Source organism: Salvelinus sp. IW2-2015, linkage group LG28 (genome assembly GCF_002910315.2).
Source record: "Salvelinus sp. IW2-2015 linkage group LG28, ASM291031v2, whole genome shotgun sequence".
Taxonomy (NCBI): Eukaryota; Metazoa; Chordata; class Actinopteri; order Salmoniformes; family Salmonidae; genus Salvelinus; species Salvelinus sp. IW2-2015.
Genome location: NC_036868.1, coordinates 2,437,741 through 2,464,366, shown reverse-complemented (window position 1 = coordinate 2,464,366; position 26,626 = coordinate 2,437,741). Strand labels below are relative to the sequence as shown.

Here is a 26,626-nt window from a genome sequence, read left to right as displayed (position 1 = left end):
GGTCTCTGTATGTCTGTAGCCTCACAGCAGCATCACTGAAGTCTCTGTATGTCTGTAGCCTCACAGCAGCATCACTGAAGGATAGGTCTCTGTCTCCATCACTGAAGTCACAACGACTGACAGCACAGATTTAACCCTTCGGTACTATCAAGGATAGGACTTCATAGTCTAACATACACTACTAGACCAGACATGGATGGAGTATGATGTTTTTTTTCTCTCTTTTCTCATCATTCTCTTTCTCGTTCCTTTTTTGACACTCTTTGTTGCCGTCTTTCTCTGCTCTCTCTTCTCCATATTTTCTCTCTTCCCTTTCTCCACCTCTCTCTCCCCTGTTTCCCCCTCCCTTATTTGATGTTGCCAAATATTTTAATGATTACTTCATTGGCAAAGTGGGAAATCTTAGACAGGAAATTCCAACAATGAACAGTGAGCCATCGTACTCATGCATTAAAGAACAAATAATGTAAGAAAAGCATTGCAAGAAAGAATTTTGTGAAGTTAGTGTGGGAGAGGTGGAAAAATTGTTATCGATCAATAATGACAAACATCCTGGCATTGACAACTTAGATGTAAAGCTACTGAGGATGTTAGCTGACTCTATAGCCACTCCTATCTGTCATATCTTTAATCTGAGCCTAGAGCAAATCTTTGTCCTCAGGCCTGGAGGGAAGCCAAAGTCATTCCGCTACCCAAGAGTGGTAAAGCAGCCTTTACTGGTTCTAACAGCAGACCTATAAGCTTGCTGCCAGCTCTTAACAAACTGTTGGGGAAAATGGTGTTTGACCAAATATAATGCTATTTCTCTGTTAACAAATTAACAACAGACTTTCAGCATGCTTATAGAGAAGGACACTCAACAAGTACTGCACTGACACAAATGACTGATGATTGGTTGAAAGAAATTGATAATAACACGATTGTGGGAGCTGTACTGTTAGATTTCAGTGCAGTCTTTGATATGATTGCTCATAACCTAGTTGTAAAGAATGTATGTGTTATGGCTTTTCAACCTCTGCCATATTGTGAATGCAGAGCTACAGTATCTATCTAATAGATCTCAGTGGGTTTTCTTTAATGGAAGCTTATCTAATGTCAAATATGTAAAGTGAGGTGTACCGCAGGGCAGCTCTCTAGGTAAAAAACTGTCATGGGGAGAAGTCTGTCTGTAATAAAGAGATGCTCTGCTTTTTTGACACCACACTCCAAAAAGCAAGTCCTGCAGGCTCTAGTTTTATCTTATCTTGATAATTGTCCAGTCGTGTGGTCGAGTGCTGCAAGGAAACACCTAGTTAAGCTGCATTTGACCTAGAATAGAGCGGCATGTCTTGCTCTTTATTGTAATCAGAGGACTAATATAAATACTATGCATGTCTAAGAGTTGAGGAGAGACTGACTGCATCACTTCTTATTTTTCTAAGAAACATTAATGTGTTGAAAATCCCAAATTGTTTGCATAGTGAACTTACACACAGCTCTGAGACACACACTTACCCCACCAGACATGCCACCAGGGGTCTTTTCACAGTCCCCAAATCCAGAACAAATGCAAGAAAGCATACAGTTCCATCTCAAATTGCTCAAATGAACAACAAACCTGGTTTCTAAAAACAGATAAAGCAACACCTTACGGCACAATGCCTATCCCCTATTTGACCTAGATAGTTTGTGGGTTTGTATTGATATGTAGGCTCGTGTGCCTTTTTAAAATTGATGTAGTTCTGTCCTTGAGCTGTTCTTGTCTATTAATGTTCAGTACTACAGTGGCAAGAAAAAGTATGTGAACCCTTTGGAATTACCTGGATTTCTGCATAAATTTGGCATAAAATTTGATCTGACTGTCATAAAAGTCACAAAAATAGACAAACACAGTGTGCTTTAACTAATATCACACACATTATTGTATGTTTCTTGTCTATATTGAATACATAATTTAAACATTCACAGTGTAGCTTGGGAAAAGTATGTGAACCCCTAGGCTAATGACTTCTCCAAAAGCTAATTGGAGTCAGGAGTCAACTAACCTGGAGTCGAATCAATGAGACAAGATTGGAGATTTTGGTTAGAGCTGCCCTGCCCCATAAAAAACACTCACAAAATGTGAGTTTGCTATTCACAAGAAGCATTGCCTGATGTGAACCATGCCTCGAACAAAAGAGATCTCAGAAGACCTAAGATTAAGAATGGTTGCCTTGCATAAATTCTGGAAAAGATTACAAAAGTATCTCTAAAAGTCAGTCCACGGTAAGACAAATTGTCTATAAATGGAGAAATTTCAGCACTGTTGCTACTCTTCCTAGGAGTGGCCGTCTTCCATAGATGCGCAGAATGCGCAGAATGCTCAATGAGGTTAAGAAGAATCCTAGAGTGTCAGCTAAAGACTTACAGAAATCTCTGGAAGATGCTAACATCTCTGTTGACGAGTCTACAATACGTAAAACACTAAACAAGAATGGCGTTCATGGGAGGACATCATGGAAGAAGCCACTGCTGTCCAAAAAAAACATTGCTGCAAGTCTGAAGTTCGCAAAAGAGCACCTGGATATTCCACAGTGCTAATGGCAAAATATTCTGTGGACAGATAAAACTGAAGTTGTGTTGTTTGGAAGGAACACACAACACTATGTGTGGAGAAAAAAAGGCACAGCACACCAACATCAAAACCTCATCTCAACTGGAAACTACAGTCGAAGGAGCATCATGGTTTGGGGCTGCTTTGCTGCCTCAGGGCCTGGACAGCTTGCTGTCATCGACAGAAAAATGTATTCCCAAGTTTATCAAGACATTTTGCAGAAGAATGTAAGGCTATCTGTCTGCCAATTGAAGCTCAACAGAAGTTAGGTGATGCAACAGAACAACATTCCAAAACCCAGAAGTAAATCAATAACAGAATGGTTTGAAAATACACCTTCTGGAGTGGCCCAGTCAGTCCTGACCTCAAGCCGATTGAGATGCTGTGTCATGACCTTTAGAGAGTAGTTCACACCAGACATCCCAAGAATATTGTGGAACTGAAACAGTTTTGTAAAGAGAAACGGTCCAAAATTCCTCCTGACCGTTGTGCAGGTCTGATCCGCAACTACAGAAAACGTTTGGTTGAGGTTATTGCTGCCAAAGGAGGGTCAACCTGTTATTAAATCCAAGGGTTCACATACTTTTTCCAACCTGCACTGTGAATGATTACACGGTGTGTTCAGTAAAGACATGAAAAATTGTAATTGTTTGTGTGTTATTAGTTTAAGCAGACTGTGTTTGTCTATTGTTGTGACTTACATGAAGATCAGATAACATTTTATGCCAAATTTTGGTAAAAATTCAGGTAATTCTTAAGGGTTCACATACATTTTCTTCCCACTGTATGTCATGTTTCATGTTTTGTGTGGATCCCAGGAAGAGAAGCTGCTGCTTCCTCAACAGCTACTGGAGATCCTAATAAAAGGCCAACAAATACCAAACTACCTTTGTCTTTTGCCCCCTCTCTGCCTCTCTCTCCTTTCTTCTTCTCCTTCCATCTCCTCCCCCCTCCCCCATGTTTCCTTAACAGGTGGAGCCCTACGTGATGTTCAAGAAGTCAGACAAGCCGCTGTACGGCAACGACCGCTTCGAAGGCTACTGCATCGACCTTCTCCGCGAGCTCTCAGCGATCCTGGGCTTCCGCTATGAGGTGAGTGGCTTCCCATGTGTCTCAGTTGGCGTAGCATGGTGCTTGTAACACCAGGGTTCTGGGATCAATCACGATGGTATGAAAATGAATTTGTGTACTACTACAAGTGTCTACTAAATGACATATATTGTTATTATTAATATTAATAGTTGTTGCTGTTGTCATTCTTATTCTCATTAATAGGTGCGCCTGGTGGAGGACGGGAAGTACGGGGCGCTGGAGGAGAGCACGGGCCAGTGGAACGGCATGGTCAGGGAGCTCATGGACCATGTGAGTAGGGGGAGGAGAAGTGGACTATTGTCATGGTTACCATTGTGGTCATTGGTGGGTTGCCGTGTTGACAAGGATACGATTGGTTGGATCATGGATAGCTTCACGGGCTTCAGATAGGTTCAGAGGTTATGTCTGTAATGGAGCTTCACAGGTTTCAGATAGGTTCAGAGGTTATGTCTATAATGGAGCTTCATGGTCTTCAGATAGGTTCAGAGGTTATGTCTATAGTGGAGCTTCATGGTCTTCAGATAGGTTCAGAGGTTATGTCTATAATGGAGTTTCATGGTCTTCAGATAGGTTCAGAGGTTATGTCTATAGTGGAGCTTCATGGTCTTCAGATAGGTTCAGAGGTTATGTCTATAATGGAGTTTCATGGTCTTGTCTGTAATGGAGTTTCATGGTCTTCAGATAGGTTCAGAGGTTATGTCTGTAATGGAATTTCACAGGCTTCAGATAGGTTCAGAGGTTATGTCTATAATGGAGCTTCATGGTTGACCCTGAGGACCTGCATATGTGTGCTACAAATGGAGCCCAAATTGAGCTTGTTTCTCAATATAAGTACCTGGGTTGGATTGATGACAAGTTGTCCTTCACAACACATATATAAAATCTGACTAAGAAGCTAAGATCCAAGATAGTTTTTATATATCGAAATAAATCATGCCTCAATATTGAAAATAGGGGAAAGATTGTTCAAACAACGTTTCTCCCTGTATTGGATTTTGGTGATATTGTTTACATGCTGTTTTGAAACCCTTGGACGCAGTCTATCATTCCACAGTACGTTTTATCACAGGGGACAATGTTAGGACTCATCATTGTAGTCAGTATAACATGTGGGATGGACCTCTCTGTCTGTAAGAAGAGAGCTGCATTCTCTTTCATTTATTTACAAAGCAATCTGACAGAGACTCCCTCCATATGTAACGTCATTAATTAAGTTAAGAGTCATACGTTATCTAAACCCGTTCTCAGAAATGGATAACACTAGAGATCCCTTCAGTCTCCACAGATTTGGGAAAATCAGCATTTCGTTTTTTTGCCCCTAATTTGTGGAACAATCTGCGGAGTTCACTGCAGTTAGATGTGCTGGTGTCACTCAGGCAGTTTAAATACTGATTGACGACTTTTATGTAGTTGAATGTGATTGCTTTTATTAAATATGTTTATTTTGGTTGATTGTGTCCTGAATTATATTGTTTTAAACACATATATGTGTATGTTTTATTTAGAGGTCGACCGATTATGATCTTTCAACGCTGATACCGATGACGATTCTTGGACGACCAAAAAAAGACGATACCAATTAATCGGACGATTTTTATATATATATTTGTAATAATGACAATTACAACAATACTGAATGGGCACTTTTATTTTAACTTAATATAATACAGAAATAAAAATCAATAAGGTCTCAAATGAATAATGAAACATGTTCAATTTGGTTTAAATAATGCAAAAACACAGTGTTGGAGAAGAACGTAAAAGTGCAATATGTGCCATGTAAAAAAGCTAACGTTTAAGTTCCTTGCTCAGAACATGAGAACATATGAAAGCTGGTGGTTCCTTTTAGCATGAGTCTTCAATATTCCCAGTTAAGAAGTTTTAGGTTGTAGTTATTATAGGAATTATAGGACTATTTCTCTCTATAGCATTTGTATTTCATATACAGTACCTTTGACTATTGGATGTTCTTATAGGCACTATAGTATTGCCAGCCTAATCTGGGGAGTTGATAGGCTTGAAGTCATAAATAGCGCTGTGCTTCAAGCATTGCGAAGAGCTGCTGGCAAATGCAGGAAAGTGCTGTTTGAATGAATGCTTACGAGCCTGCTGCTGCCTACCACCGCTCAGTCAGATATCAAATCATAGACTTGATTATAATATAATAAACACACAGAAATACGAGCCTTAGGTCATTAATATGGTCAAGTCCGGAAACTATCATTTCAAAACAAAACGTTTATCCTTTCAGTGAAATACAGAACCGTTCCGTATTTTATCGAACGGGTGGCATCCATAAGTCTAAATATTGCTGTTACATTGCACGACCTTCAATGTTATGTCATAATTATGTAAAATTCTGGCAAATTAATTACGGTCTTTGTTGGGAAGAAATGGTCTTCACACAGTTCGCAATGAGCCAGGCGGCCCAAACTGCTGCATATACCCTGACTCTGCTTGCACTGAACGCAAGAGAAGTGACACAATTTCCCTAGTTAATATTGCCTGCTAGCATGAATTTCTTTTAACTAAACATACAGGTTTAAAAAAATATACTTGTGTATTGATTTTTAGAAAGACATTGATGTTGAAGGTTAGGTACATTGGTGCAACGACAGTGCTTTTTTCACGAATGTGCTTGTTAAATCATCACCCGTTTGGCGAAGTAGGCTGTGATTCGATGATAAATTAACAGGCACCGCATTGATTATTTGCAACGCAGGACAAGCTAGTTAAACTAGTAATATCATCAACCATGTGTAGTTACCTAGTGATTATGTTAAGATTGATTGTTTTTTATAAGTTTAATGCTAGCTAGCACCTTACCTTGGCTCCTTGCTGCACTCGCATAACACGTGGTCCGCCTGCCACCCAGTCTCCTCGTGGAGTGCAATGTAATTGGCCATAATCGGCATCCAAAAATGCAGATTACCAATTGTTATGAAAACTTGAAATCGGCCATGGCCGATTAATCGGTCGACCTCTAGTTTCATTATTCTGTTTTTATTGTAATGTATACAGGGCTCTCTTGTAAAATAGATTTTTAATCTCAGTGTGACTCCCTGTTTAAGTAAAGGTTAAATAAAAATAAATAAATGGTCTTCAGATGGGTTCAGAGGTTACATCTACAGTAAAATGGTGTCTGTTTTGGGTGGTGCACAAATTATAATAGGGGCGCTTTCCAGTTCTTTGACTTCCCAGTTCCCACCAACTACATTACACCTTTATTTAGCAAGGTAAGTTATATTTAAAATATAACAACCTAGTTTAAAGGCCCGCCCTGACTTTTCCCTTGTCTATCTCAGCTCTTTTAATGTGATACCAAATCCCCTGATTGGTGAACTCCATCAACCCCCCCCCGTCTCTGTTTTAATGTAATTGGTTCAAATGTGGTGAACCAGCCTGGCCCCAGATCTGTTTGATATCTTGTCCTATAGCCAGTATCACGTCAAACATGTTGTCAAGATGGCACAAACAGATCTGGGACCAGGCTATCTTCCCCATCTCTCTTCGCAGAAAGCAGACCTAGCGGTGGCTCCGTTGGCCATCACCTACGTGAGGGAGAAGGTCATCGACTTCTCCAAGCCCTTCATGACCCTGGGGATAAGTATCCTCTACCGCAAGCCCAACGGAACCAACCCGGGCGTCTTCTCCTTCCTCAACCCCCTCTCACCCGATATCTGGATGTATATTCTGCTGGCTTACTTGGGTGTCAGTTGTGTGCTGTTTGTCATAGCCAGGTAACATGCCATCCCTCACCCCTCGCTTTCACAAACCAGACAGTGGCTTTTCTCTGCAACTCATGATACTAGAACAAGCCCAGAATGTGGAGTTATTCTACCTCTAAAATTGAAACTCTATGCCTTAAAGGAAAGCTTTTATAGTGAAGTGTGACAGTCTGACAGACTGTGTATATGCCCTTAAGCTCATGTAAAGATATCTTATGTAAAGTACTGTGGACATGCCCTGGCTTGTCTCCAGACTGAGGAAAATATGAAACAATCAGTGTGAGGCCTTGTCTGACCGGTGGTTATATATTGGTTTGCTCAGTGTTAGGCATTGAATACAGTATGTTTATTTAGCTATTATAAGTGTAGAAGTATCTTAGTGGGCAAAACTGGTTGCAATGACAAAATGATGAAGTAATATTGTATGCTGGTTGTAAAAGGATGTTTTTAAGACACCCTTTTCACAACCAGAAAAATACGTCTTTAGATGGTTGTAATCTGGTTATCTGCATCCAGAAAACCAGTTTACACACAGAATATGATGTTATTGGGAAGTCCCATTACAAATGCTGGCCGCTGGGTAGTAGAATTACCCTGACTGAAGCATTGCTACGTAATCCTATGTAGAAAAGTGTTAACTAACCCCAGAACTCTGGGGTGCCAGCTGTTATGTGTTCTTTGCTTTGACCCCAAGAGTTTTGTGGTTAATGCACTTATTCCAAATGTTACTGGCATTATGATCAGCTGAGAGGAAGGCAACAACTGTCACCTAAGTTGGTTCAGAATATGCACTTATTTTATTGCAATCTTTTTCGAACGTATGTTGGGTAAGTTTCTCTATATTTTCAATGTAGCCTTTCCATGGTCCTACGTTTACACAGTGAAATGAACCCAGATATAGCTGCAAGCATGTTTGTGTGTTTCTGCATGATGTGTGTTTGACATTGTGCTTATTATAACACATCCACTTCCTTGAACTGTGTGCCAACGTAATGGAAATGGTTCGGTGAACCACGCTGCTCTCCTGATGAATAACCTTGCCTGAAACGTGAAGACGTGGTCTTAGGAGGCTTTAGCTCAGCAGGCTAAAACAGTGCAATGGCGATTCGGGAAACCTGGGTTCTTACCCAGTAAATCACACCAATATTGCCTCTATACCATTGTGTTTATTATCAGATAACTCGTTCTATGTCTTCCATAGGGGTGTTGATGTGTAATAGCTCAAAGCATGCTATATGCTATTTTCCCCCAGGCGTCAACTTGCTGAGCTGAGCTCTCTCATAATTGAAGTATTGACCACTCAACAAACAGATTGATTGGTTGAGTCCCTTTATGTCAAGGATATTGTTTTCTTTAATCCCCTACAAATAGATCTCTAACGAGTTAAAAGCTCATTGACCCACATCCAAAGGACTAAAAGGAAGGATTTTCCTACGTTCTACAATATTTTATTTTTATTCAGTTCCTAACGAAATGTAGTTCTTTAACTGCTCTTCCTTTATTGAGAAAGAAACGCAGTTGAAATTCCCTCAGACGGTGTTCACAACCATAGAACACCCACGTATTGAGTCGCGAAAGATATCTCAGAGAGCTCGGACAATGCATGGGCCACCATACACAATGAGGTCCCTGTCATTACATTACATATGGAGTTGTTCCTCATTCTGGCTCACACACTAGATACGCACAAATCACAGTGTCAGGCTCTTTCCTTCACACACACACACAACACACACACACACACAGGCATGCATGCACTCAAACACATTCTCTCACACACACATATACAAACATGCAAAGACACACACACACACACACCTACACACACCTCTCCTCAGATGCCCTGAGACAAGAAGGGAAACAAATCTATAAAACCGGCTAGAGTGATTGAGTCCAGCAGACAGCTAATAGGAGGGTGCCTGATGAGTTTTTGTGGCTGAGGATAGGAGGAGAGAAGATGGTAGGAGAGGAGGATGAGAGGAGAGGATGAGAGAGGAGGAGTGTAAGATGAGAGGAAAGAAGGAAGAGAGGAGAGGAGGAGAGAAGGATGAGAGGAGAGGAGGAGAGGAGGATGAGAGGAGAGAAGGATGAGAGGAGAGGATGAAGGATGAGAGGAGAGGAGGGAGAGAAGGGATGAGAGGAGGAGTCCTTTTGTTATTCTGTGTGGGACTCTGCATGTCCCCTGTCTGCACTCTGTCTGTGTGTCGTGTGTGTGTGTGGTGTGTGTGTGTGTGTGTGTGTGTGTGTGTGGTGTGTGTGTGTGTGTGTGTGTGTGTGTGTGTGTTGTGTGTGTGGTGGTGTGTGTGTGTGTGGTGTGTGTGTGTGTGTGTGTGTGTGTGTGGTGTGTGTGTGTGTGTGTGTGTGTGTGTGTGTGGTGGTGTGTGTTGTGTGTGTGTGTGTGTGTGTGTGTGTGTTGTGCGCGCAGGGTGACACTTCTCTCTGCGGGAATCAGTGTGCAGAACACAACCCAGAGGAATACAGGAGTGGAACGCACAGCAAAACCTCTCTCACACACACACACACAACAATGCGTTTCACACTGTCACACAATGTCACAAACCACATGATGCCACAGGGGACATTGAGCGGTGGCGCACGGTCGCCAGCGGTTACAAGGAGACGAAGCTCATTGACATTCTGGCCTGTCAGGCGGTCGGATGGGGCTGGCAGGAAGTTTAATGGCCCACAATTCATCATGTTTGTGGAGTAAACGTCCCTTTATCACAGAGAACCATAAACACTAAGCAAAGTCATACTGATGAATGTGGTTACAGTTTACAGTGGGATGTAGTGGTAAACACAAAGGTTGGTAAATGCACAACAACATTAACTTTATTTTATAAATGACAATGTGTGTCAAACAGCATTTACCCTCTGCTATATCCCTGGTGCTATTCATGTGAGAAGTATACAATGAGTGTACAAAACATTAAGAACACCTTCCTAATATTGATTTGCTCCTGCTTTGGTCCTCAGAACAGCTTCAATTCATCAGGGAATGGACTCTACAAGGTGTTGAAAGCGTTTCCACAGGGATGCTGGCCCATGTTGACTCTAACGCTTCCCACAGTTGTGTCAAGTTGGCTGGATGTCCTTTGAGTGGTGGACCATTCTTGATACACACAGAAAACTGTTGAGCGTGAAAAACCCAGCAGTTTTGCAATTCTTGAGACTCAAACCGGTGCGCCTGGCACCTAATACCATATCCCATTCATAAGCACTTACACTCCCGTTCAAAAGTTTGGGGTCACTTAGAAATGACCTGGTTTTTGAAAGAAAAGCATTTTTTTGGGGTCCATTAAAATAACATCAAATGAATCAGGAATACAGTGTAGACATTGTTAATGTTGTAAATGACTATTGTAGCTGGAAACGGATGATTTTTTATGGAATATTTACATAGGCATACAGAGGATTCCTGTGTTCCAATTGGCACGGTTGTGTTAGCTAATCCAAGTTTAGACTTTTAAAAGGCTAATTGATCAATTAAACCCTTTTGCAATTATGTTAGCACAGCTGAAAACTGTTGTTCTGATTAAAGAAGCAATAAAACTGGCCTTCTTTAGACTAGTTGAGTATCTGGAGCATCAGCATTTGTGGATTCGATTACAGGCTCAAAATGGCCAGAAACAAAGACCTTTCTTCTGAAACTCATCAGTCTATTCTTGTTCTAGGAAATGAAGGCTATTCCATGCAAGAAATTGCTAAGAAACTGAAGATTCAAAGTGTGTAGAGTACTTTTGGGTGTCAGGGAAAATGTATGGAGTAAAAAGTACAGAATTTTCTTTAGGAATGTAGTGAAGTTAAAGTAACAGTTGTCAAAAATAGAAATAGTGAAGTACAAATACCCACAAAAATGACTTAAGTAGTACTTTAAAGTATTTTTACTTAAGTACTTCACATCACTGCATATTGGATGTTGTATAGGTGATCAGACATGCCGATATTAGGCAACTCCTCTAGCACAAACTTAATCAGGTCCTGATGCCTAATGCTAACCCAATCCCACTCTAAGGTCCTGATGCCTAATGCTAACCTAATCCCACTCTAAGGTCCCGATGCCTAATGCTAACCCAATCCCACTCTCAGGTCCTGATGCTAATGCTAACCCAATCACACACACAGGTCCTGATGCCTAAAGCTAACCCAATCCCACTCTCAGGTCCTGATGCCTAAAGCTAACCCAATCCCACTCTAAGGTCCTGATGCCTAATGCTAACCCACTCCACTCTAAGGTCCTGATGCCTAATGCTAACCCAATCCCACTCTCAGGTCCTGATGCCTAATGCTAACCCAATCACGCACACAGGTCCTGATGCCTAAAGCTAACCAATCCCACTCTCAGGTCCTGATGCCTAATGCTACCCAATCACACACACAGGTCCTGATGCCTAAAGCTAACCCAACTCACACTCTCAGGTCCTGATGCCAATGCTAACCCAATCACACACACAGGTCCTGATGCCTAAAGCTAACCAATACACCACTCTCAGTCCTGATGCCTAATGCTAACCAATCCCACTCTCAGGTCCTGATGCCGCCTAAATGCTAACCCAATCACACACACAGGTCCTGATGCCTAAAGCTAACCAAATCACACTCTCAGGTCCTGATGCCTAATGCTAATCCAATCACACTGCTAATTTGATGCCACTCTCACTTAATAAGCTTTTACTGCAGTGGCCTAAATCAGGGTCACAGAGTGTTTCTTGGTAGATTTAAACAAATCTAATTTGAACCAAAAGTATACACCTCACACAAATGGTTATGGGCTTAAAAAAAGAAGATACATATACCATGGCAGATATAGAGTTGAAATGTATTACGTTTTGAGTTTGCATCCCAATATTACACTTCATATAAAGAACAGAAGACTGAAATATAACAAAACCGTTTGACATTGAAACACCTGACTTTCTGCATATAAAAAAGTGTATTAATTATGAAATTATTAAAAGTATTAATAACATTACACCCATGAAGCCACTATGTCATTTGACTGCAGTTAAGGGCTAACATAATAAAGGAGGAATATCCCGAGGGAGGGAGTGAGGGAGTCTGGTGGCATCAGGAAGGAAGAAGGTAGAGAAGAAGGGGGAGTCTAGGGAGTGAGGGAGTCTGGTGGCATCAGGAAGGAAGAAGGTAGAGAAGAAGGGGGAATCGAGGGAGTGAGGGAGTCTGGTGGCATCAGGAAGGAAAAAGGTAGAGAAGAAGGGGGAGTCTAGGGAGTGAGGGAGTCGAGGGAGAGGGAGAGTCGATGAATCTCAATGAGCTCCATAGATGATCATGGATGGGGACGTTATCTCCAGTGACAGTGTTATTCCACTCCATCGATCGGGGCTCACAATAAACTGAAGGCATTTGAATACGTCAATATGTTGATCTAGGGGAAAGGGTAAATTATTTGTGTTGGTCTCCAGTGGAGAATAGGAATCTAAGGCCACAGTAAAAGATTGTAAGAGTGTCAATTGTTTCAGTTGCCTACAATAACACGATTTTGGAAAAAAATTGGGCAGTGTTGTGTTCGAGACCACCTAATGCGAGACCGATTCAAGGCCAAAACCGGAGCAAATCGACAAGACCACGACTAGAACGGGAGCGAGACCGAGTCAAGACCGAGACTAAGTTAAGACCAAGACCAGAAAAAAGCGAGTCCAATTTAAGACCATGATTGTAATTTTGTCAAATCACCACATAATAAGAGTTCAAAATGTCCGGTATTTCTGTGTTCATACTTCAGAACAACATATGGATTCCTTAGACATTCATTATAGTGAAAAAAATGCATGCTGAGGTAAAATTGAGTTATCACTAATCCAAACACAGTGGGGAACAATTGGCCTTCTATGCCTTCAGAGAAGTTCTAAGGATTTATAAAATAATGATTATAATAATAGAATAATAATGATAAATATATTATTATTTTATTATTTTTAATGATTTTCTGATTTAATCTCTTAAATTATTATTGGAAAGGAAAGGGTTAACACTGAAGAGAAAAAAATATCCAATCAGGATTTTTTTTTTGCTGGTCTCTGGGGAGATAAAGCTACAGTAGCTTGCTAAGTCAGCCATTGGCTAGGCCATCAGAAGCTAGATAAAGGCATCTGCCACTCAACTACATTAGGGCAACATTTTGGAGTGGCAGTGGAATCAACCACGGATCCGGGATAATTGTCATCAGCAACGCTGAATAGCATAGCATAGCATAGCATAGCATAGCGCCACAGTCAAATAATATTACTAGAAAATATTCATATTCATGAAATCACAAGTGCAATATTGCAAAACACAGCTTAGCCTTTTGTTAATCCACCTGTRGTCTCAGATTTTGAAATMATGCTTTACAGCGAAAGCAATACAAGCGTTTGTGTAAGTTTATSGATCGCTCGACAAAACATTAAGTACACTTAGCATCAGGTAACTTGGTCACGAAAATCAGAAAAGCAATCAAATTAATCGTTTACCTTTGATGATCTTCGGATGTTTTCACTCACGAGACTCTCAGTTAGACAACATATGTTCTTTTTGTTCCATAAAGATATTTTTTATATCCAAATACCTCCGTTCGTTTGGTGCGTTATGCCCAGGAATCCACCAGAAAGAGCGGTCACGACAACGCAGACAAAAATTCCAAATTATATCCATAATGTCCACAGAAACATGTCAAACGTTTTTTATAATCAATCATCAGGGTGTTTTTCAAATATCTATTCGATAATATATCAACCGGGACTGTTGGTTTTTCACTAGGACCGGGAGTAACAATGGCCGCCTTTCTCTGTTGCGCACAACTCACTCTGAGAGCCCCCACCTATCCACTTACGCAATGTGGTCGTTCACGCTCATTTTTCAAAATAAAAGCCTGAAACTATGTCTAAAGGCTGTTGACACCTTAGGGAAGCCATAGAAAATTGATTGGTTGATATCCCTTTAAATGGTAATAGGGATGCATAAGAACAGAGAGGTTTCAAAAACAGAGGCACTTCCTGATTGGATTTTCCTCAGGTTTTAGCCTGCAATATCAGTTCTGTTTAACTCACAGACAAAATTTTGACAGTTTTGGAAACTTTAGAGTGTTTTCTATCCTAATCTGACAATTATATGCATATTCTAGTTTCGGGGGCTGAGAAATAGGCCGTTTCAAATGGGTACGTTTTTTAGCCGAAAATACTGCCCCCTAGCATTAAGAAGTTTTAATGAGTGGGACCGTTTTTACAAAAACGTATGGAAACTGCCTTCTTGAAGGCTAATAGAGAGCAGTAGTTTTCCCACGGTCTAGCTAGTTAGCTTTTGTTGTCGGCTAGTTTGCATCGGCTGCAGCAGGTGTTATCAAAGAGGATGTTGTTGCTAATTTGTTAGCTTCTCCCTTTTCAAAAATAACTTTCAACAAGAAGTTAAGTTTTAAATGATCATCATCTGGTGAGTGGAACTGTGGTTTTTATTGCATATTGCAGCACGCTTGCTGTTTTTAGCCATGTCTTTGAAAATACATTATGCGTGTGAAACATTGTTGCATTTAAAGTGGAACTGACAGCATTTTAGCAACATGAAATGTTATTAAAATCTGTTCATGTATACCCCCAGAAAGAATATGACACTTAAAAAGTGTCACTTAGATATATGACCACTTAGATATATGTCACAAGCACTACTAATATAATGGGGCTTCACCATGTTCACCAAATTTTGGATTTCCTCAATTAAGTTGGAAAAATAGGATGATCGAGCAGCAGTGAGAGCTCTTTGAAACTGCACGGTACTGTCTTACCAAGTTAGTCGGAAGACTTCCAGTTTGGTGTGGCGCCATTTCCGTTCCAATTTTCTGGAAGCTTGCTTCAGAGCTCGGGTATTTTCTGTATACCAGAGAGCTAGTTTCTTATGACAAATGTTTTTGGTTTTTAGGGGTGCAACTGCATCTAGGGTATTGCGCAAGGTTAAATTGAGGTTCCTCAGTTAGGTGGTTAATTTGTACTCTGACATCCTTGGGTAGGCGGAGGGAGTCTGGAAGGGCATCTAGGAATCTTTGGGTTGTCTGAGAATTTATAGCACAACTTTTGATGATCCTTGGTTAGGGTCTGAGCAGATTATTTGTTGCGATTGCAAACGTAATAAAATTGTGGTCCGATAGTCCGGGATTATGAGGAAAAACATTAACATCCACAACATTTATTCCACGGGACAAAACTAGGTCCAGAGTATGACTGGGGCAGTGAGTAGGTCCGGACACATGTTGGACAAAACCCACTGAGTCGATGATGGCTCCGAAAGCCTTTTGGAGTGGGTCTGTGGACTTTTCCATGTGAAATAATTAAAGTCACCAAAAATAGAATATTATCTGCCATGACTACAAGGTCCGATAGGAATTCAGGGAACTCAGTGAGGAACGCTGTATATGGCCCAGGAGGCCTGTAAACAGCAGCTATAAAAAGTGATTGAGTAGGCTGCATAGATTTCATAACTAGAAGCTCAAAAGACGAAAACGTCTGGTTTTTTTGTAAATTGAAAGTTGCTATCATAAATGTTAGCAACACCTCCGCCTTTGCGGGATGCGTGGGGATATGGTCCATAGTGTAACCGGAGGTGAGGCCTCATTTTACACAAGTAAATTCATCAGGCTTAAGCCATGTTTCAGTCAGGCCAATCACATCAAGATTATGATCAGTGATTAGTTCATTGACTATAACTGCCTTGGAGTGAGGATCTAACATTAAGTAGCCCTATTTGAGATGTGAGGTATCACGATCTCTTTCAATAATGGCAGGAATGGAGGAGGTCTTTATTCCAGTGAGATTGCTAAGGCGAACACCGCCATGTTTAGTTTTGCCCAACCTAGATCGAGGCACAGACACGGTCTCAATGGGATAGCTGAGCTGACTACACTGACTGTGCTAGTGGCAGACTCCACTAAGCTGGCAGGCTGGCTAACCAGCCTGCACCCTATCTCATTGTGGAGCTAGAGGAGTTAGAGCCCTGTCTATGTTCGTAGATAAGATGAGAGCACCCCTCCAGCTAGGATGGAGTCCGTCACTCCTCAACAGGCCAAGCTTGGTCCTGTTTGTGAGTGAGTCCCAGAAAGAGGGCCAATTATCTACAAATTCTATCTTTTGGGAGGGGCAGAAAACAGTTTTCAACCAGCGATTGAGTTGTGAGACTCTGCTGTAGAGCTCATCACTCCCCCTAACTGGAAGGGGGCCAGAGACAATTACTCGATGCCGACACATCTTTGTAGCTGATTTCCATGCTGAAGCTATGTTGCGCTTGGTGACCTCTGACTGTTTCATCCTAAAATCGTTGGTGCCGACGTGGATAACAATATCTCTATACTCTCTACACTCGCCAGTTTTAGCTTTAGCCAGCACCATCTTCAGATTAGCCTTAACGACAGTAGCCCTGCTCCCTGGTAAACAGTGTATGATCGCTGGATGATTCGTTTTAAGTCTAATACTACGGGTAATGGAGTCGCCAATGACTAGGGTTTTCAATTTGTCAGAGCTAATGGTGGGAGGCTTCGGCGTCTCAGACCCCGTAACGGGAGGAGTAGAGATCAGAGAAGGCTCGGCCTCTGACTCCGACTCGCTGCTTAATGGGAAGAACCGGTTGAAAGTTTCTGTCGGCTGAATGAGCGGCACCGGTTGAGAATTCCTACAGCATTTCCCTCCAGAAGACATGAGAAACTTGTCCGGCTGCGGGCACCGTGCGAGGGGATTTATAAAAATCCTATGTTTTCCTGTGGTTTTTTTCTCCTATAGATTATTCAGATTTTCACTCTCAAAATCATACCTTTTTTCTTTTAAAGGTTCACCACTGAAAAATGTGATGGTCTAATTCCACAACAATGCTTAAACCACATCAATCTAATTGGGTGGGCCTGTGAGGGCCTGGCTCCCCAGTAGGTGGGCCTCTGTCCACCGAGGCCCATCCATGTCTACGCCCCTGATGCAAACAGCACATGATGACAATTGCACATCACAAATAGCCTACTAACCAACACTTCTGACTATTTCAATACCTGGTTTGCATACCCATTGTTGCCTTAGTTAGCATTTACTGGTAGATAAGTTGAAACATCTTTCCTACCCTACCGGATACAGATGTCATTCTTCTGTGAGCTGCTCCATGACAAAACAAGTTGAGAGCTGCACACTTACTGCCTGCAGATGAAATTATGCTGAAACTAGGCTATGTGTGCGGCGCATATGTGAATATATTTCACGTGCTTTGCAATTGTGTAGGCAACTTTGTGCATGATTTATCTATTGTACTACATCATTGATCGTATACCTCCACCACACTACTTTGATATGCATAAATAGGGATTAAAAAGTGAGTATAAGCAATGCCCACTGAAAAAAAAGTGGGTATACGGTTTATACCTGCATATACCCTCCACTACACCACTGACACTTTGTGTTTTTCAAAAAGTGCTCTCTCCTACATGAGTGCACTGGTATTACCGTTGCTGTCCTTTCAGAATCACAAACCTGTCACACACTAGGTTCACCAAGGAAGGCCTATAAGTTCTCCACTGAAGGCCTATAGGTTCACCAAGGAAGGCCTATAAGTTCACCACTGAAGGCCTATAGGTTCACCCACTGAAGGCCTATAGGTTCCACCACATGAAGGCCTATAGGTCTCCACTGAAGGCCTATAGGTTCACCACTGAAGCCTATAGTTCACCACTGAAGGCCTATAGGTTCTCCACTATGATAGGCCTATAAGTTCACCACTGAAGCCTATAGGTTCACTCCACTGAAGGCCTATAGGTTCACCACTGAGAAGGCCTATAGGTTCTCACTGAAGGCCCTACTATGACCTGTCACCACTGAAGGCCTATAGGTTCTCCACTGAAGGCCTATAGGTTCACCACTGAAGGCCTATAGGTTCACCACTGAAGGCCTATAGGTTCACCACTGAAAGCCTATAGGTTCTCCACTGAAGGCCTATACGTTCACCACTGAAGGCATATAAGTTCACCACTGAAGGCCTATACAGTAGGTTCACCACTATTGCTAGTTACCTATTCTATGTTAAGTGTCTCAGTTATTTATTTTACTGTTGCAGCTGACGTGTATACTATCATCAGCGTACATAGACACACAGGCTTTATTCAAGGTCAGTGGAAGGGCATTTGTAAAATTAGAAAACAATAATGGCCATAGCCGGCTGCCCCGAGGTACACCACACTCAACTGAATTTTCATGAGAGAGGCTTCCATTAACGAAAACCCTCTGTGTTCTATTAGATAGCTAACTGTCAATCCATAATAAGGCAGAGGATGCAAATCCATAACACCTAAGTTTTTTCAGCAATAAGTTATGATCAATGATATCAAAAGCTGCACTGAAGTCTAACAAAACAGCTCCCACAATCAAATGAATTGTCACCAAGTGCTATACAGAGACCCAGCCTAAAACCCCAAACAACAAGCAATACAGATGTAGAAGCACGGTGGCTAGAAAAAACTCCCTACAAAGGCAGGAACCTAGGAAGAAACCTAGAGAGGAACCCGGCTTTGAGGGGTGGCCAGTCCTTTTCTGCCTGGTGGAGATTATAAGAGTACATGGCCATTAAGGCCAGTTTGTTCTTCAAGATGTTCAAACGTTCATAGACAACCAACAGGGTCAAATAATAATCACAGAGGTTGTAGAGGGTGCAATAGGTCAGCACTTCAGGAGTAAATAGAAGTTGGCTTTTCATAGCTAAGCATTCAGAGGTCGAGACAGCAGGTGCGGTAGAGAAAGAGAGTCGAAAACAGCAGGTCCGGGACATGGTAGCACGTCCGGTGAACAGATCAGCGTTCCTTAGCCGCAGGCAGAACAGTTGACCAGGTGGACTGGGGACAGCCAGGAGTCATCAGGCCAGGTAGTCCTGAGGTATGGTCCAGGTGCTCAGGTCCTCCGTGAGGGAGAGAGGAAGAGAGAGAGAATTAGAGGGAGCATACTTAAATTCACACAGGACACCAGATAAGACAGGAGAATTACACCAGATATAACAGAATGACCCTAGCCCGCTGGCACATAGACTATTGCAGCATAGATACTGGAGGCTGAGACGGGGGGGTCGAGGGACACTGTGGCCCAATCTGACGATAGCCCCGGACAGTGCCAACCAGGAAGGATATAACCCCACCCACTTTGCCAAAGCACAGCCCCCACACCACTAGAGGGATATCAACAGACCACCAATGTACTGCCCTGAGACAAGGCTGAGTATAGCCCACAAAGATCTCCTCCACCGCACAAGCCAGAGGGGGTGCAAAACTGGACAGGAAGATCACATCAGTGACTCGACCCACTCAAATGACGCACCCCTCCTAGGGATGGCATGGAGGATTACTAGTAAGCCAGTGACTGAACCCCCGAAATAGGGTCAGAGGCAGAGAATCCCAGTGGAGACAGGGGAGGCAGAGACAGAGGCTAGGCAGAGACAGAGGCTAGGCAGAGACAGAGGCTAGGCAGAGACAGAGGCTAGGCAGAGACAGAGGCTAGGCAGAGACAATTTCCTTCAGCCAATCATCTGTTGTTTGTGTCAGCGCCGAGCATGTTGGGTGCACTTCCCTATAAGCATGCTGAAACTCTGTTGTTCATTTGTTTTCTGTAAAATAACTTTGTATTTGATCAGACACATTTTTTTCTAAAAGTTTGCTAAGCACTTGTAACAGGCTGATTGGTCGGCTGTTAAAACCATTAAAGGGTGCTCTGCTATTCTTGGGTAGTGGAATGACCTTTCCTCCCTCCATGTCTGAGGGCCCACACTGTATTCTAGGCTTAAATTTCAAATGTGGCAAACAGGAGTCACAATGTGTTCCGCTACCAACCTCAGCAGTTTACCATCCAGGTTGTCGGTTCCAGATGGTTTGGCCTTATTTATAGATTGCAAAAAAATATCACCTCTTCCACACCCCCTTTGTTGAACTCAAAACTACAGTGCTTGTCTTTCATTATTTAGTCCATTATGCATGACTATGAAGGCTCAGCATTTGTTGTTTGCATGTCATACCTAAGTTTGCTAATCTTATCAACAAAAAAGTTACTAAAGTGGTTGACAATATCAAACGGTTTAGTTATGAACAAGCCATCTGCCTCAATGAAGGATGGAACCAAGATTGCTTTTTTGCCTAGAATTTCTTTTAAATTACTGCAGAGCTGTTTATTATCATTCTTTATATAATTTATCCTTGTTCCATAGTAAATTTCTTCTTCTTTTTGTTTAGTTTATTTACTTGATTTCTCATTTGACTGTATGTTTGCCAGTCAGCTGTGTTGTCAGACTTTTTTGCTATTCCCTTTGCCTCATCCCTCTCAGCCATATTGTTTTTCAATTCGTCATCTATCCATGGGGATTTTGCAGTTCTAACAGTCCGTTTCTTGATTGGCGCACGCCAATCGTTTTAGAGAACATTTCTGCAACATTAGTAAAGATGTGATCAATACATGTGGATGATTTAGTTCATGTTTTGTTTGTAAATACCCAGGTAGGTTGACTGAACTTGAACCAGATTGCAAGCACTGGTTACAGCTTGGAGCTTCTTTTTGAGTAGGCAGCTTGATGACAATCAGTCATCAACTCTGTTGATATCACATACATTATCCAACATTTCACACATATTATATAGTCCAAATACTGACTTTTAGCACTTGTTGGTCTATAGAAACTTCCTACAAGAATAGGCTTTAGGTGGAGTAGATTAACCTGTAGCCATATTAGTTCCAAATCATCTGACATGAGATCCTCTCTCAGCCTAACAGAAATATGACTCTGGATATACATATATCTATTTTTAAGAAATCGAACTCAAGCGATGTTCTTTTTTTTTTAAGTAAAGGAATTTTGTGTGTTTAACTGGATAGAGAAGAGATTGTAGAGGCCACTAATGTTATTCTGTTTGACTGAACTGTCTGTGTGTTCTCTTCAACCACAGGTTCAGCCCGTACGAGTGGTACAACCCGCATCCGTGCAACCCAGACTCGGACGTGGTGGAAAACAATTTTACACTGCTCAATAGTTTCTGGTTCGGCGTCGGGGCTCTCATGCAGCAAGGTAGTTGCCTCAGCCTGCTGGTGCTGTGGCTATCTCTGTGTCCTACTCTCTCTGGGCGCCAAGGGCCAATGTTTTAGGCCAGGCTCCGGGCTACACACAGGGGTCTCTGGGTGTGTGCTGCTACACTTAGAAAAAAAAGTGCTATCGAAAACTTTGACTGTTTACATAGGTGAACCCTTTTTGGTTCCAGGTAGAACCCTTTTGGTTCCAGGTAGAACCCTTTTGGGTTCCATGTAGACCCTTTCCACAGAGGGTTCTACATGGAACCCAAAAGGGTTCTACCTGGAGCCAAAAATGGTTCTCATATGGGGACAGCCGTAGAACAATTTTGGAACAATTTTTTCTTAATAGTATAGGTGGAAAGAAGAGTTACAAAGCATCTATACGTGCTTTATAAAGGGCTTATAAAAGGCTTAGTTTAGCCTTAAAAGATGCAGCTCAATTAAAGTGGGACAAATAATAATAATATGAAGGATATGAAGGATGGGCCTAAAAACAAACAAAAGAGAACTAATGTAAAATATACTGTGTACGTAAAATGTATATAGTGTATAAGCTGGAAGTAGAAGCCTAAGTGTTGTTGTCCATTAGTTTACTCCAATTAGGGGAGGGGTTATAGGGTTAGGGGAAAATAATAAAGGAAAAAATATATATACAGTGATCCCTCGCCACTTCGCGGTTCACTTATCGCGGATTCGCTATTTCGCGGATTTTCATAATGCATTTTTTTTTTTTTTTGGTGTGCATTGTGCTCTGCATTCTGATTCGCTAAAAACTCACTCCCGCTTCTTGTATCAAAACGCTACGAATTGTGCTATCATTTTGTCGTCTCGTGCAGTTATGTGTACGTACATAAAAGACGCCAGCCGCTGACCGATGCAGAGCTGGCAGAAATGACAAAGCCACAAAGCGACGATGAAAGAGAAGAGGGAGAAGAGGACACGAGAGATGAGGAGGAAGGACTAACGCTTGGTCGCTTAGCAACCATGGTGCGAATGGCCACTGAACTTAAGCGAGTAGCTGAGGAATGGGACCCTTTGATGAGCCGTTCATTACAGTTCTCCAACGTAATCGATGGTGGCATGTCGGTGTACAAGGATCTTTTTGCAAAAGAAGAAAAGAGCGACAACAGCTGCCTATCACTATGTTCTTCTCCCGACAAACACACCTGCACCGCGGGCTTCAGAAGAAGAGAACACTGCAGAGCGCAGTCAGGATGCAGCGGCCCAGTCTGAAGAGCATGAAACGGCCTACACGTGAGTCACTGTATTTGTATACATGTAATAGTTGCTAATTGTAAAAAAAAAAAAAAAGTTTTCTATTTCGCGGATTTCACTTATCGCGGGTCATTTTCGGAACGTAACCCCCGCGATAAACGAGGGATTACTGTATATATAAAAACGTCTGAGTGGAATTTGAGATTTTGGTTCCAACCGCCATGTCTTTGTGAGACGCAGAGTAGGTGAACGGAAGATCTCCGCATGTGTGGTTCCCACGTGAAGCATGGAGGAGGAGGTTCTGATGGTGTGCTTTGCTGGTGACATTTCTGTGATTTATTTAGAATTCAAGGCACACTTAACCAGCATGGCTACTGTAGTATTCTGCAGCGACGTCACCCCCTTCTGGCTTGCGTTTAGTGGGAATATCATTTGTTTTTCAACAGGACAATGATCCAAAAACCTCCAGGCTGTGTAAGGGCTATTTGACCAAGAAGGAGAGTGATGGAGTGCTGCATCAGATGACCTCAATCCAATTGAGATGGTTTGGGATGAGTTGAACCGCAGAGTGAAGGAAAAGAAGCCAACAAGTGCTCAGCATATGTGGGAACTCCTTCAAGACTGTGGGAAAAGCATTCTTCATGAAGCTGGTTGAGAGAGTTCCCAAGAGTGTGCAAAGCTGTCATCAAGGCAAAGGGTGGCTACTTTGAAGAATCTCAAATATAAAATATAATTTCATTTGGCTTATACTTGTTTGGTTACTACATGATTCCATATGTGTTATTTCATAGTTTTGATGTCTTCACTATTATTCTACAATGTAGAAAATCATAAAAATAAAAAAAGTCTTGATTGAGTAGGTGTTCTAAAACTTTTGACCGGTAGTGTGTATATAAAAAATATATATTTATAAAAAATATATATGTGGGATTGGAAATTATGTAAAAAAATTACGTTAATAGAAGCCGCTACCTATTTGCAATGTTGAAGGTGATCCACCCCATCAAAAAAAACAAAAAAAACAATGACAGGTTGGTGTCATGTGCCACTACACTGAGTACTCTCCCATTGCCCACAGCCAATCAGCACCCAGAGAGTAGTGGGACATGGGGTCAGGATGTGAGGTTATCTTGGGTACATGACAGTCAGACCCATCCAGGTTGTCTGTTTCCACAAAAGTAGCTTATTGTAAAATGTTAACATGTAAGTTCAAAGATGTGACTCATTTGTGATAACGGACGGTAAGTTGAATGAGTACACCTTTCTTGGACCAGGTGAAGCCTATTTTAGAACAAAAATTCTCTGTCAATGGATATTCTTCATTCAACATGCTTTTAGTCCAGGAGTGGGCTTAATCTGGTCTGGGAAACCAGACCCTTAATTCCCAAGTCCTAGCTTTAGTATAACACCTATCAACCATTCTTGGTCTCAGACGGACTGTCTCAGGTGCCTGGATTCGGCCTACTTCCGGGAGATCCACAGTGCACAATATACACCCCAAACAACTCAATATACAGCCCAAACAACTCCCACAGATCTTTGTAGATGCTACCCACTACAGTGTGTGGATATCTTCTCCATGGAGATACTATCTTCTCCCAGCTGCATCTTCTGGAAGTCTGTTTATCTGTCTCTACTTCCTACCCCCCTTTCCTCCCCTTCTAACACAGGCTCAGAGCTCATGCCCAAGGCCCTGTCCACCAGGATTGTCGGAGGCATCTGGTGGTTCTTCACCCTGATCATCATCTCCTCCTACACGGCCAACCTGGCTGCCTTCCTCACCGTGGAGCGCATGGAGTCGCCCATCGACTCAGCCGACGACCTGGCCAAACAGACCAAGATCCTGTACGGAGTGGTGGAGGACGGATCAACCATGACCTTCTTTAAGGTAGCTAGCTGGGCGAACTATTGGGCTGTACGCGACAAGTGGCCCTCTGAGGCGTTGTGGTTGTGGAGAAACCAGTTCAAACTGTGTTTTATTATGCTGTTGAAAATATTTATATTTTTCACAAAAGTTATTTTGTTGTTCTTTACATCGTACTTCTTGCAATGCCGTTTAATCAAGCATGGTAACACTTTATTTGACAAGGTCACATTGACATGGAAAGTGCTAGTCATTTTAATAGGTGTCTGCTGTGGAAAAAGGCATCTGCTCCAACTCAAATGTAACACACCTGATTCAGCTGGTTAAGGTTCTGATGAGGAGCCATTTAGTAGAATCAGGTATGCTATATTTGTGTTGGAGCGAAAGCTTGCAGAACAGCAGATCTCTAGAAGAAGGGTTGGACTCAACCCTGCTTTAGAGCAACTAGACTCTTATTGGCGATGATCACAAGCATTTCGCTATACCCGCAATAACATCTGCTCAACACGTGTAAGTGACCAATAACATTGGATTTGATTTGATAAGGTCATTTCCACATACTATGTCAATCACTTTGAGCTACTGGAAAAGGCCAGCGCTATGTACTGTACATCTAATCATTTATTCATTACTATCATTAGAAGAGTTGGAATTCATCTGTCACATTTTCTTCCTCCGGTCGCTTCTCAGAAGACTAAGATCTCCACCTACGATAAGATGTGGGAGTTCATGAACAGCCGGCGATCGTCAGTGATGGTGAAAGACATAGACGCAGGAATCCAGCGCGTGCTCACCTCAGACTACGCCTTCCTCATGGAGTCCACCACCATCGAGTTCGTCACCCAGCGCAACTGCAACCTCACCCAGATAGGAGGCCTCATGGACTCCAAGGCCTACGGAGTGGGGACACCCATGGGTAACGTCTATTGTCCTTGTTGTCTATATAGTCTATCATCCATATTGGCTAAATCGCTTATATCTCCTATATCCCCTTCTACCTGTCAATGGCAATGTATGTTATTGGGGCGGCAGGTAGCCTAGTGGTTAGAGCGTTGGACTAGTATCCGAAAGGTTGCCAGATCGAATCGCCAAGCTGACAAGGTAAAAATCTGTCGTTCTGTCCCTGAACAAGGCAGTTAACCCACTGTACCTAGGCCGTCATTGAAAATAAGAATTTGTTCTTAACTGACTTGCCTAGTTAAATAAAGGTCAAATAAAAATAAATATCAGAGTAAGCTGATAAATGACGGTTGGAGTTTAGATTGTTGGAGATAGATAGTGATAACGCACTGTATGCATAACTGAAAGGGCCGAACAAGGAAGTGTCATGAATGAGGTCAGGAGGTAAGGGTTAAAGTGAAGGGGAAATGGACAATAAGAAACATTTCGGAATTTCACACAGTATCTAGGATTTCTCTACACATTAAGATAATTGTACTTATAATAAACTTTTATTTGATTTGTACAGCTTGAAATGTGAAAATACCATGCCCGACATAGATTGCTACAGGATCACGAAGTAACAGATTTAGCTCTGGCATTTCAGTTGGAATGTGTTAACACTGTTCCACTTGACACGTACGGTATATGATAATCCACCACACATAACCATCTTTTTCTGTTGGGACAACTTTTTTCCTTGGCCTGTAAAGATTCTGTACAACAGAGAAGGTGCTGGGCCCGTATTCCTGAAACATATCATATTTCGGATAATAATGAACAAAATCTCATGTAAAGGCGGTACCTATATACCTAGACAGCATCCCTAGCCACGTCCTCAGAGCATGCGAGACCAGCTGGCTGGTGTGTTTACGGACATATTCAATCAATCCCTATCCCAGTCTGCTGTGCCCACATGCTTCAAGAGGGCCACCATTGTTCCTGTACCCAAGAAAGCTAAAGTAACTGAGCTAAACGACTATCGCCCCGTAGCACTCACTTCTGTCATCATGAAGTGCTTTGAGAGACAAGTCAAGGATCATATCACCTCCACCCTACCTGATACCCTAGACCAGGGGTCGGGAACCTTTTTGACTAAGAGAGCCATGAAAGCAAAACATTTGGAAATTTATTTCAGTGAGAGCCATATAATATATTTTATTTCTTTCAG

General features: G+C 42.1%; 1 protein-coding gene across 1 annotated transcript in view; it reads left to right on the top strand.

Moving 5' to 3' along the window:
- The window catches only part of LOC111954059 (glutamate receptor ionotropic, kainate 2), a 132,280-nt gene that overhangs the window by 82,865 nt on the left and 22,789 nt on the right, over positions 1–26,626 (top strand). The window contains exons 9-14 of the mRNA XM_070435734.1: positions 3,545–3,664; positions 3,848–3,934; positions 7,181–7,404; positions 21,317–21,435; positions 24,323–24,540; positions 25,207–25,432. Coding sequence (XP_070291835.1) covers positions 3,545–3,664; positions 3,848–3,934; positions 7,181–7,404; positions 21,317–21,435; positions 24,323–24,540; positions 25,207–25,432 — 994 coding nt within the window. The remainder of the gene's footprint in view (positions 1–3,544; positions 3,665–3,847; positions 3,935–7,180; positions 7,405–21,316; positions 21,436–24,322; positions 24,541–25,206; positions 25,433–26,626) is intronic.